The sequence below is a fragment of the Tiliqua scincoides genome, chromosome 6, assembly GCF_035046505.1.
Source record: "Tiliqua scincoides isolate rTilSci1 chromosome 6, rTilSci1.hap2, whole genome shotgun sequence".
Lineage (NCBI taxonomy): Eukaryota > Metazoa > Chordata > Lepidosauria > Squamata > Scincidae > Tiliqua > Tiliqua scincoides.
This window is the reverse complement of record NC_089826.1, coordinates 10,415,815-10,429,705: the sequence shown is the minus strand read 5'-3', so window position 1 is coordinate 10,429,705 and position 13,891 is coordinate 10,415,815. Positions and strand designations below refer to the sequence as shown.

Genomic DNA, 13,891 nt, shown 5'->3' with positions numbered 1-13,891 from the left:
GATGCTGTGCCTCTGTCTCTCCCCCCCCACCCTGCCTTTCAGAGCGCCGCATGTAATTCTGATTGGCTGTAGCTATGCAGGTCTTTTCTCTCATTCTCTCTCTCTCCCCCCCCCCTTTTCATCCTCTGTTGCTGTGCGGAGTTCAGCTCTGCCACATCAGCAGCAGTAGCATGGATAGGAAGCTAGCAACAGATGCTGCACTCCAGGTCTCGCACCCATAGACCGCATCCCAAAAGCGGTCCCAAGAAAGGAGAAGCTCAGAAGAAGGGGACGAAGGGGGGAGGGAAAGAGAGGAAAACCCAGAAAAGAAACCAGACCCCAAAGAGAAAACCAAGAATTGCTCTTCGTTAGCAGCCCTTCTGCTGGCGATCGCCGTCTCCAATTTTCCGCCGGTGCGCATTTCTCTTCAGCCATGTCAAATAAAGGAGCCAAGAGCCTGATGAATGGAGAGGGGAAGATACCCTCCTGTGATGGCACAGAAGAAAGCTCATCAGGATCAGTAGCAGAGAGAAGCGAAGGGAAAGTTGGACGCCGGGAAGAAATTGTCTGGAGGAATGTCATCCTCATGACCCTACTCCATGTCGGGGCCGTATATTCCCTGTACCTCATTCCCAAGGCCCATCTCTTTACTCTGATTTGGGGTAAGTTTTGTGGGTGCTTTTAAAATTCTTCTTCACAACCAGAGGTGGTGTTATGACTACATAGGGACAAGCTTTTTCCAATACCCAGGGTTGCTTTTTGTCGCTCTATCTGTTCCCCAGGGAATTAATTCATAATATGGGACCAAGGTTTTGTCCATCTGTTTCTTTGATGGACTTTTTGATTTTGTTTCTTGGGGGAAAAGAAAATTAAGATATTAATTCTGAGGTTTCTGGTTTGGTTCCGTAGTTCAAAAGTTCAATTCCTGCTCAAATGGTTTCATTCAGTCTTTGGGGACGTTCACAAGATCAAACTCTCTTTATCGATTTGCCCGCAATGAATGACCACACTCTGCTCGTGCCCTTTCCTCATCCCAGCTGAAATCACCATTTTGGTCATACATGGGGCATGATGATGGAATGAAGGGCAACCCACCCATTAATCACCTTGATTGTGTTGGACAAAAGAACGGTTCAAAGGTAAGCAATTGGCATGAGCTGATCTTGTGAACGCCCACCGCCTGGTGATGTGCCAGCTATTTACATGTTGCTAGTCACAGGATAAAAGGATGATGAAACACCCACAACCTTTCTTGCAAAATCAAGGAAAAATATTGTGTGTGTCTGTGTGTGTATGTGCTGAGGGTGTCAAGCTCAATGTGGAGCTTTGTGTGTGTGTGGAGGGGGAGCTCAATAGAGAAACCATTTCCCTGATTCAAAATTCATTCACTGGGGGGGGGGGGTCATATTGATTTAATAATTCATGTTTATGGTCAGAGTGTTTAATTACTGGCAATCAGCAGGCTGTTTCTAGAAGAGAATTCTTGTTTTTACCTGCCACTCGTCCAGGAGGTTTCGTTCATGTCTGAATGGAAGAGTGAGCGAGCCTCTCAATGAAATAATCAAGGGTAGGAATGGAGAAAAGGAGATGTGGTATCTCATGAAGGTGCTGGATGACTGCTGCTTTGGAAACCATCGTTAGGTTTAGCATCTTGCAAATTTAGGCCACTCCAGTCCTAAAAAAGCATTTCATTCATATCCTGGGGCTGCTGTATGTTTCCTCTCCAATTCATGAATACTTCTTGCTTGCACTTCACTACACCCATTGCACAGAGAATAAAAATTGCCTGCTTTTAATTGTGCTTAAGGTTAGAATTTTTACAAGGGATAACTTTGGAAGCCATCCTCAATACCAGGTCTCCTATTCTTAGAGGTGGCTTCCCCCCTCCCACATCTGCAAGCTGAATTGAGAGAAGAATACCTCGGAGCATATTCAAAGTGTCTTTTCTTAATAAATATATAATACTAATTATTATAATTAATTATATATTATTAGATAAAACTATACCTAGTCCTCATGCATCTAAAATTACTATATATTTTTTTCTTATCTCTGTAGTGTTTTACAGGCTAGCATGCACATAATGGACAGATCCTTGTGACAAGGAGTTTACAATCTGAATCTCAATAGGGAAATTGAGAGTAAAGGGATAAAGAGGAGGAATGCAGTTGTTCGAGGACTAAGAGGTTAAACTAAAGGCTTCATGGTGGGTTTCGTCTGTGGGATTTGTAGTGAGGAAGATTAGGAGAGAGAACTTCCAGGTCAGTGGAAATATTTTAAAGCCAAAGCAGGGCTGCAAAAAAAAATAAATATTTGCAATCGACAAAAGAGGCAGGCGCCAATGTCACTTTCTTGTGACTGCAAACTGTTCACCTTACCAAGCCAGTGCACGGACATTGTGAGCCGTCTGAGGAATCTGATGCTCTCTGCAACCCAAGCTAATTGTTCTCCTATAAAGCATGCACCTGTGAGCTTTCCTTTGGCGCAAATAACTCTGAAACTGCAGCCTGAGAGACCCTGCAGTGTAATCTCAAGTCCTTCTGCATTCACAGGAGAAAAACAGTCGTGAATCGGTCCCTTTACAGCACAACCGTCCCCCATCCCCAACCATTAAGTGTGGATTGCATTTAATGGTCTTGTCTTTGAGTTGTGGGAAGAGGGAAATTGACATGCAAAAGGGAAAGATGTTGAATGACTGGGGAGGGGTGAATTCATTGATTATCAGGATAACCCTAATATTTCCATTTTACAAATGATAGGAAACTGCCATCAAGTGTTAGGTCAGTTTTCCAAAGATGCCCACTGAAGTTTTGGTTTAACAGGGATTTGAACTCAGGTCCCACATGCCACTTACTAACTGCCACTACCTTAGCAAATATCACTACCAAAATTGAGAAATCCGATTTTTCTCTGCAGAGTACAGAAAAACAGGGAAGTCACCAAGTATTTGTTCTCATAGTCTAAGATATTTTGATTGGCTAACAAAGAATAAGTATAGCCGTGCTAGGTGAGACCAGAGTCCATCTCATCCACCCTTTTGTTTCCTAGTCAGTCAAACACCTCTGGGCACTCACAAGTAGTGTAAAAAGGTAACAGTCATTATTATCCCCTACTGCTCAAAGTCTGGTATTCAGCACAGAGGTTTTTTGTAGCTATCAAGAAGAATTGCCATTGATGTATGCATTTTCCATTAACTGACCTTTTAAAACCATCTGAACTTGTAATCGTTACCATATCTTGTGGCCATTGAGTCCAACTTACATTGGTTTGCTTGCCATTGCCACTACTGGCTGCCATATTTAAAATGCCCCAACTCCATTTTGGAAGTTAGCAAATCTAGTCTGTTTCTCTTGGTTATGTGTATTGTTGCATCTGTCAGTCAGACAACCAAAATCTGCCCTCTTAAAACCCCCCCAAGGGCTAAACAGCCTTGTTGCCATGTAGAGGGGTGTCAGAAATTCTACCCTTCCTGATAATTCAAATCAACCTTAATTAAATGAGGGATAGAAAACTCATATTAAGACAAGCTCCTCTACTTTGCACAAGTTCTGCCCCAACGTCTCTCTCAGACTTGTAAGATATTGATCAGCACTGAATTTGTTGTTGGCATCCTTCAGTCTCAGAAGACTATGGCGTCACGCTCTGAATGGTGGCTCTGGAACAGAGTGTCCTCTCCAGTGCGCGAAGCCTGGGTAAAGTAGGTATGGAGGATAGGCTGTTACCCATGCAGCAAATCCCCCCTCTCCACGTTGCTGAAATGGTCCAATGGAAAGGCAGAGGCCAATACGGTTGGTTCCAGCGGCGTCGCAGGAGTTGCCAGAACGTGACTGTGTTCAGCCATGAACTGCCTCAGGGACTCCGGCTCCGGATTTTGCCTCGAGGTTGATTCCTGAAGCCTTTTCCATAACTGGATGTAGCCACAAGGCAGTGGAGGTTTGGGATCAGAGTTTTCCTTTTCTCATATGAGCTGCCTTCCCAGGCTGACGAGTCCCATCTACCCGGTGGCTGTTTAGTCGCCTCTTACGACAAGTACAGCCAAACTGAGGGCCTATTCTTATCCCCAGCCCCCAGGGGAAGACTGAATAGATGTCTGTTATTCAGTACTGAAGGTTGTAGGGTCAGTGGTTTCCAATCTGAGAGCCACGGCTCCCTGGGGAGCCACAGAAACCCTCTCAAAAACCCTGCGGCCCTATACAATATATAGGATTGTAACCTCAATGGGGAACTGTGGTCAATGGCCCAGTAGGTCAAGGGAGCCACCTGCTGAACAAGTTTGGGAACCACTGTGTAGGTTTTCAAAAAGAGGCCAGCCCAGGAGTCTGTATCTTCCTTGCCTTTTTTCATTCATTCTCCTAGAAACCTGGAAAAATAATGCATTTCTCGAGATGATCTCCTAAACCCAAAGGCAATGTGATTGCTTCTAAAGGGCTTTTAAAAACTGGGTAACTGACAACCTAAGGTTATCATGTCTACTCAGAAGTTCCATTAAGTTCAATGGACCTACTCCCAGGAACACATGATTAGGATTGCATTCTGAAGCATGTATGTGGCTTGTTCCTTTATCCTATCATGAGGCTGAGCAAATGTGCTTTTTTTTGCACCAGATTTAGTGTTATCTTACATGCTTTCTTTTCATGTTCTGAACTCGAATTGATCTGATTTCCTAATAACAACAGTGCAATTCTATACATGTTTACTCAGAAGTAAATCCAACTATGTTCAATGGGGTTTACTCCCAGATAAGTATGCATGGAATTGCAACCTAACTCAGTTTAAAAAAAAAAAATCAATTACCCCAATCCACCTTAAATTGTTTCACACCTTCAAAGGCTGAAATGCTTCCCTATGCCTTACGTTACTGCTAAATGGTTATTTTGGTTTGGCAGGAGAAGTTGAAGGAACACTCCAAATGACTAATATGACAGATAGGAAAGGGTTAATTATTGGACTTATTGTGTCCATTTGGGATGGTGGCAGTGGCAACTACAATTTTTGTGACTTAAAAATATTAAATACTGTTTATAGTATGACTGAGGGTTCAGGATGTTTCAAATATCCTCGTTTGCCCACCCTGGTCAGGTTTCCCATTGAATTCTGCAAGTTAATTATGCACTGTGTAATGAGATACTTTCTTTTGTTAGTCCAGAACTGAATCAGCTTCATCAATGAATAGCCCTAAGTCCAAATATTGTGAAAGAGGGAGAAAAAAATGATCTTTAAAGACATTATTATTATTTAGAAGTAGTTACTCTTTAGAATGAAATACCTAATTCCTGCTATTACTTCAGGTGTAAGAGAGAGCCATATTCTTTAAAAACCTTTAATCGGTTTGTTGATTTTTTAATTGATTGTTGATTTTTAAAAATTACAAACACTAGGATAAGTAAACAACATCAAATAAAGAACAGCACAAAAGGAACACCAAACTTCTAAAATCAAAGAGGATTTAATGAGTTATAATGGAGCTTACACCAAATTACAAAGAATTACTTTGTCAAAATAACTAGGTTAGGCACAGTGGTGTAGCTAGAGGGGGTGCAAAGCACTAAGCTGTGCAGGGAACCTCACCACAGTGTGCAAGCGGCCCCTCCCCTTCGGAACCAAGTGTATGCTTCCATTTTGTGTCGGCCCCCCCACCTGGAATGGCTCCAAAGGGGAGGGGGAGGAGCTGCTTGCACACTGCGGTGAGGCTCCCTGCAAAACTTAGCGCTTTGTACCCCCTCTAGCTATGCCACTGGTTAGGCATGATCCACATGTATATGACCCCCCTCCCCCCAAAAAAAGATAATTGGTGGGGATAAAAATCTTACTGTGTAGTCATTTCATCTCTGACAGCTGCCTAAAGGTGAGACATAAATATCTCCTATTGGTCCCCTGGATGAATACCTGATATTGCTATGCTAAGATCCACGTAGATCATGTGTCCTATGGAGTCTTGCACTGCTAAATTTTGAAGTGCAGGAGTTCGCCCTCACACCCCCATAGCCATACCTCCCGAGTCATGTCTCCCTAAGATTGTACAACCAAAAAATTGACATTAAATTCTTTTCTTGGAATGTCTTCTTTTTCTGCTGCTTATTCCTACTTTGAAACTTATGATGCTGCATTTAAAGAAACTCCTTTCATCCCAAACATTTGGGTTGAAATAGTTTAAAACAAATGCACAAAAATATAAATATATATTCCAGATCAATATGAAAAGTATACTAGAGAGATAGCCTATGCACATTTATTTCAGTAGATCTTTTTCCTGAATAAATTTGCAAAGGACTATAGCCTTAAGGTAACATGGGCTGCGTACTCTCTCTCTCTCTCTCAGGTAGCCCTTGGGAAAGACAATGGCCAATACTTTAAGGTCCTAGACAAATGTCTCAGTTTCCCTCCCACTAAGCTTCTTCTGTAACATTACCTTTGGAAATAGCTTCAGAGGAAGCACCTGAGCTCTCCTACTGACACTGATCCTTGGGGAGAAGTCCTGGAGCACCACTACCCCAGCTTCCCCTCAACTACTACCCCTATTCCTTTGACGGTATTTATAGTTTCAGCCTTCCAAAATCATGAACATCCAACAGAGCTCCATGCGGATGGAGGTTCTGGGTTAAGAGAGGGTCGTATTTAATATGGTCAAGATATTTCCCCAGCCTCCCCTCCCTGAAACAGGAATGTCAAGTCAAGTCAAGTCAACCTTTATTAGGCATAAACATTTGGTAGGTGAAGACTGTACGGAAACCGTAGAGAGAATATAAACCTAAGTAGTACACAAATATATGTATATGTGCACACCTACGTGTACACACAGATACAAACGTACAATACATTTTACATACAAACATGTATTATTTGAAAAACAAAACAATCAGTTACAAAACAATCAGTTACTCTGCAGGAATGGTTAGTTAATTCTCCACGACTCTCAGTCTCTTTCTGCTGGGAAGACACCTACACTTTTTATTTTGGGAATATTTTTCTCCTGGGAAGGCTGACGCATTTTTATCTATAAAAGAGTGGCTAGATAAGAATGGCAAGTACTTGGTGGAGTGGGCTGGCACAGTATATATGTGGGGGTGGAATGCAGAGCCCTCTTCTCTTGCAGCTGAAAAACGGTGATGTATCTGTTGTTGACAATGGGACTAAATGAGGAGTCCATGGAGCAAGCCATAAGTACATAAAAGATGTTACCACCTTTTTTCACAGGACGATTCTTGTGCGTTTAACAACTGCTATATGTCCAGTAGAACCTCCACAGGCCATGGCTTCCTCAGTGTGGAGATGGAGTAATGTCATCTGATAAATTTCTGCCTGTCGCAGAAGGCAGTCTACTGTTTCTTCCTGTGAGACTGTTGTTAATCCCAGTTCAATTTCTGTATTCCAGAACAGATAGGACTTCTCTATCTTTTATGAGTGCTCAAACAAGATTACCCAGCACCAGGACAATGGCTCACATTCTAACAGGGGAATTCCAAGGGCCGTTTTAAAATGCATGCTGCACATAGGTTGGTAGCAATAAAACAGAGATTTTATAGGTTTACAACAAGGTATTTTTTAATCTGTATTGCTCACTGTGGAGGGGATTGTAGGCTGTGGGTTGGGGCTGATAGCTGCACTAAGTGAAGAGGTAGCAAGGAGCCCCCAGAAAGAGGCCTGAGGAATTCTTCCCTGTTCCCCAACCCCTGGTGTTTCCCGTCTTGCCACTGGCTATTGATTGGAGTAAAGGTGGGAACCTACCTGGTTCTAGATTTCAGTTCCTCAGGCATGTACCATTCCACATCTTCTCCTTGGGCAAGAAGCTTGTTCTCCTCTCCTACAGACTCAGTTACACTACAAAATTGTATTGATTTTGTACCAATGTACCTGTCATGACTTCCCCCAAGAAACCCGGGGGTTATAATTTTGAACAGGTGCTCAGAGTTCTTTGATAACTTCCACAGAGCTATCGTTCTCAGGTTTCCTAGCAAGAGGAAGTGACTGTTGAACAATTTTCAGTCCGTAGAGCGTAACTATACATAGGCTTTGGACATAGGTCTTCTCCAACAACCACCAAATTCAATTTCGAAAAACTTTCTGAGCAGCCATGGAGGGTTGACTCTCATAATTTGGTGAATTATTCATTGGATTAAAATAAATCAGGGGACCCCCTCCATCAGCAATTGGGGGCTTCAAAAGGAAGGTGTCTATATATAAATGTGTAGCTAGAGGTGGGTGAAAACGGTTTTATTTTTTCACAGATTTTGGTATCTTCCAAAGTTAGAAGTACAGAAAGTGTTGTTATGTATTTTTATTCAAAAATTTACATTACTAGTATAAATTACACTTTAAAAGTGTACTAGGTAGGTTTTATTCGAAAACGATGGACGAACATCAAGGTAGGTGATATAGGTGATACAGGGTCAGCAGATACAGCCACAGTCATTACTCATGCATCCCCCATTAAATAATAAATAAAAACCAAAGAAATGGGTTTTATTTTTTTGCAGATTTCAGGGTTTTTTATTTTTATTTTTTGTGGTTGTGGTGTTTTACAAAAATGAGAAATGCAGGAAGTGGTGTCATGTGTTTTTATTTTGCTATCACCACTTTCACCTACCTCAACTTAAGAGCTAAACTTTCCTCTGACATTTGGCTATATGACGCCATATAATTTACTCCCCTTTATGGATATTGCCTCTGTGATGCTCTGAGAGAACATCTAGTCTGTTCTATGCCCTCTCTAAACTCACATCACCCAGCCTGCCATTTTTAGCCATACATGCATGCATGAAATGCAGGATAGACAAGCCAGCTCACCCTCTTCCTCCCCTTCCTTCCCAGCCCTAGTCTTGACATGTGATAGTTCCAGTCAATGATATATACGACATACGCATCATGGCTTGTAACCCATAATGGATTTTTCCTCCAGAAATTTGTCCAATCCCCTTTTAAAGGCATCCAGGCCAGATGCCATCACCACATCCTGTGGCAAGGAGTTCCACAGACTAACCACATGCTGAATAAAGAAATATTTTCTTTTGTCTGTCCTAACTCTCCCAACATTCAATTTTAGTGGATGTCCCCTAGTTCTGGTGATATGTGAGACTGTAAAGAGCATCTCTCTATCTGCTTTATCCTTCCCATGCATAATTTTGTATGTCTCAATCATGTCCCCCCTCAGGCGCCTCTTTTCTAGGCTGAAGAGGCCCAAACGCCATAGCCTTTCCTCATAAGGAAGGTGCCCCAGCCCAGCAATCATCTTAGTTGCCCTCTTTTGCACCTTTTCCATTTCTACTATATCCTTTTTGAGATGTGGTGGCCAGAACTGGACACAATACTCCAGGTGTGGCCTTACCATCGATTTGTACAACGGCATTATAATATTAGCCATTTTGTTCTCAATACCTTTTCTAATGATCCCAAGCATAGAATTGGCCTTCTTTACTGCCGCCGCACATTGGGTAGACACTTTCATCGACCTGTCCACCACCACCCCAAGATCTCTCTCCTGATCTGTCACAGACAGCTCAGAACCCATTAGCCTATATGTGAAGTTTTGTTTTTTAGCCCCAATGTGCATGACTTTACACTTACTTACATTGAAACGCATCTGCCATTTTGCTGCCCATTCTGCCACTTTGGAGAGATCCTTCAGGAGCTCCTCACAATCACTTCTGGTCTTCATCACTTGGAAAAGTTTGGTGTCATCTGCAAACTTAGCCACCTCACTGCTCAACCCTGTCTCCAGGTCATTTATGAAGAGGTTGAAGAGCACCGGTCCCAGGACAGATCCTTGGGGCACACCGCTTTTCACCTTTCTCCATTGTGAAAATTGCCCATTGACACCCACTCTTTGTTTCCTGGTCTTCAACCAGGTCTCAGTCCAGGAGAGGACCTGCCCTCTAATTCCCTGACTGTGGAGTTCACCCACAGTGAACACAGTGACTGTGGAAATCACCCAATTTCACCGTCGTTTTCACCTCCATGAAAACAGCACAGCAGTGAAAGCACATGAAGGACTCAGAAAACTGGGTGACTGAATGTGAACTTGATCTCAGATGTATCCAAAGGAAAATGGCAGTTCTTTTGTTTCTTGGAAGTACAATGAGGGCTTATCATCCATTATGTCATACTTTTTCATGCCCAATGGACAAAAACATCCAATTTCAGTTTTAAGGTGCTAGTTTTCTACTGCTGGAAGGTCAAAAAACACAGCTGATTTGTCTGCAATAAACAGTGCAGAGGAAAAATGCTGCCATGTTCTTGTAATCTATAACAAGGGTACATTCATTACTTGCAAACTGGACTGATTTGTGCCTACATAACTATCTTAACAGTTAAGGGCTGAACTAATAGCAAAACGTCCCAGAGCACTTCAGCTGGAAGCCAACCTTCCCCATCACTGCTGAGGTAACTGGTACGGTTCCAGCGAACTATATCTGCTGACACAAGGGGCCAGATTATGTGCATGTTACATGGAGCACATCACTATAGCTGATGCGCTTAACTCTTCTGTTCTTTTCACAGGGAGAGCTAATCACAGCCTTCTGCTTGCTTGGAATTCCATTTCAGGGATAGCGGGAAATACATAGGTAGTACCAAATGGTACCTTTATATTTCCTATGCAGGATAACCTCTCCCTTCAGAGGGGTTGATTTAAACTGGGGGGAGAGAAACACAGGGGAAAGGGTTAATTCCTCCTTCCTCCCACCCCAGCACCTAGTCTGATTTGGGTCCTGATTAGCAACTGTTACCCTGCACATGCCCGATCTCGTCTGATCTCAGAAGCTAAGCAGGGTCAGGCCTGGTTAGTACTTGGATGGGAGACCACCTGGGAATACCGGGTGCTGTAAGCTTATACCATAGTCTTTCGACACTGAAGGTTGCCAACCAACCAACCAAAAACAGACAAACAAAAAATAGGCCATCTGATCCTGGATTTCTTAATGTCATATTTGGTTTGTCCCCAAGACTTCCCGTGGGCGAACTCTTTGGAACAAGTTACCAAAGCACAATTTTTCATAAAGTGGGGTGGGGTAGGGGTTGGACATAATTATGGTTAATCCAGAAAAAAAAAGTCCATTTTGATATGTATGGTAGATCACAGAGATGTGGAAATTTTCAAGTGCTCTGGTGCTTTGCTGGGTCCCTGCTCATCTGGGGTCTTTTTCTGTGAAAAATAGGATCTGCTCCTATTCTTTGATCCCCTCCCAGGTGATTATTCTGTTTCACCAACATGGTGCAATTTGTCTTAGATTGCTGCTCTTGAGCTCCGTAAGAAAGTCTGCAGCTGCCATTTGTACTGGATGTGATCTAATTCTCTGCCATTTTTATTTTTTGGCTGGTGAAGCAGGAAAGTCTGGAAGTGATAAAGCTCTGTTTGTTTAGACACTTTGCTTTGATGTTCATCAAATCCTGTGCAGGGCATTTAAAAAAAAATAATTCACGTAGAACACTGAAATCAAAACAGACCGAGAAGGACATGGCATGTAGTTTGAGAAATTAAGAAAGCTGCGTGATGACGGTTCGAGAGCATTTTATTCCTGCTCCTGTTTTCTCATGGAGTTTTCAGAGTGTCACCTGCAAGTTCCATGTTCAGATCGAATGTGTTTGGGCGATAATTTCTTTTCTTTTCTTTCAACCCAGGTGTGGTGAAGTCTTGCCAACTAAATGTGGTGAATAAGATATCTTTGATATCTTCCAGGGGGCTTTGAAATTGCTACGCTCTATCAACATTTTTAAAAATTAGCTTTGAATCTGGTAAAAAAAAAAAAAAATCTAAGACTTGTCTGGCATGGGAAAAGGGATGATATTAAGGCATTGTCTAGGGCAGCCCCAATGATTTGAAACAAACAGAGGGGTGACGGAGCACATACAAGAAGCAGTTAGAAGTCTTTGAGATAAAGAGGAGTTGCATAGGTGATCCGAAATGTATGATGCATTTTAGGTTGGGTGCTGCCAAGCTAATATGTCTGGTGATCATGTTAAGTGCGCATTCCACTGAGGCTCAAGTAAAAAGTAAATATTGGAGATTATTTTTTCCTCTAAGAGGAGGATTTAGTGGAAAGAGGAAAAGGGGAGTGTGGTGAGCCTCAGCTATGTTAGGTGATCTTAAATACACAACCCATGTCATGCTGAAGATGGGCATTTTCATCTATGAAAAGGTGAATTATTAAGTGTCAATGGAATGTTGGTTACAAAGGCCCCTCCTTGGCTGTGAGCCATTGTGTGATTGCTGGAGTTGGCCACCCTCTTGCGCCATGAGGGGCCCTTCCTCTCCAAATACAGATGGCCAGATCCTGCATTGTGTCAGTGATTAATCAAGACTGGTATCTTCAGTGCAAGAGACAAAGCCAAGGACTTGACCTTAGTCAAGTATCTTGATTAAAGATCTGTTGTTTTCCTTGTAACAGTAGCTTGGTTAAGCTCCCTGGGATCTATTCCAGCACCGGTAATTGTATCCTGCATTTGCTATGAGAATTCGGAGCTATTCTTCCTGATCTTTCTTCCTTTTCCTCCACCCCTCCACCCCCATTTTTGCATCTGATCATTCTGGGAAAGTTTGAGTGAGAAAAAATCTATTATGCCCTACCCAAAGTTGGGTGTACATGATTGATGCAAAAAGATGTTGTTTTGAGGAGGGAAGAGTGGCAACATATTGCAATGTTGATTCCAAAATGGAGTGACCTCTCAGTCTGCAATCCTATACACCCTTACCTGGGAGCGAACCCCACTTATAGTGAGACTGACTTCTGGGAAACCATGTACTAGCCTTTGTTATTAACATCATGCCAATAATGTATATGACTCTTTTGAACTACAAGAGGGTTACAATCTAGAAATGGACACAACAGAGGAAAGGTGGGAATCAGACGTAGAGAGAAACAGGAGAAGAATATGTAATAACTGCAGTTACACAGATCTAGGCTTACGGCCGAATCTTATCACCCGATCATGCTGTCGGAATACACATTCCGGCAGCATAACACACTTTCCAGCTGTCACAAACACGACATGCCGGAGTGCAGCCTGGCCAGCACTGGAAGTGGCAAATGGCCCCTTCTCCAAACCTATGGAACTTGCACTTCACCATAATTCAAATGTTGATGCAATGCATTCTGGGATATGAGAAGATGCTATGGCTGAGATCCACTTGCTCTTGCCTTTTCCCCCTGGCATAAGGAAAGCTTCAGTTCAAAGGCTTCTCTGGGACACTTTGAGATCAGCACCATTGGAGAAAGGCCGCACAGCAAGGCAGGCAGGCAGGCAGTTTGGTGAACTCCATGTCTTCCTTGTCTGGTTTGTCCAAGAACAGTAGATCCTCACCAGCCCACCAGACCAGGTTAGAGGTCATCTAGGGATGCCCACATGGTCGCAAACCATTCAGTAGAGCCGGACAATGTTATCATCAAACCTAGGTTTCTTAAGGTCAAGTCCAAGGATACTTGGGTATCTTTTGGTTTGGCTGCTTCAGAGAATGCATCTGTGTGTGGCCAAGTTCTCACCCACACCCCTGAACAAGAGCAGTCCCTGTGCCCCCCCCATGCTGATACTGGAATTACGTATAGTTAGAAAACACTGAGAATTAGAACCATTCAAGAATTATTTTGCTTTTGCCTGTACTCGCCTGCCTGTATTTTTGCCAAGATCAGTACCCAGGTGCTGCCAACCTTCAAGAAATTTCCCAACCCTGCCTGTTTTATTCTTTTTTTATACTTTCCAAAACTTCCCCCCTTGTATTGTTAAGAAAACTTTCTTTATCTCTTAACCTTTTACCCACCTGTGGTTGGCTGAACTCAGAGCCTCGTTCTCCTCCTACACCTGGTTTCTTGCTATTGGATACATTTTGGGGGAATTATCCATGTAACCAGGAAGGAGGTTTTCAAGGATGGTCCCTATCTCTGCCTGACTTTGTCCTCAGACAGAGCCACGCTCTAGTCCTCCT

General features: G+C 42.8%; 1 protein-coding gene and 1 pseudogene across 1 annotated transcript in view; both read left to right on the top strand.

Annotated features, from left to right (window-relative positions):
• Nucleotides 1-412: 412 nt before the first annotated feature.
• SCD5 (stearoyl-CoA desaturase 5) overlaps nucleotides 413-13,891 on the top strand; it is a 43,795-nt gene continuing 30,316 nt past the window's right edge. The window contains exon 1 of the mRNA XM_066632446.1: nucleotides 413-641. Within this exon, the coding sequence (XP_066488543.1) occupies nucleotides 413-641 (229 nt within the window). The remainder of the gene's footprint in view (nucleotides 642-13,891) is intronic.
• LOC136656430 (5S ribosomal RNA) lies at nucleotides 10,686-10,802 on the top strand (annotated as a pseudogene).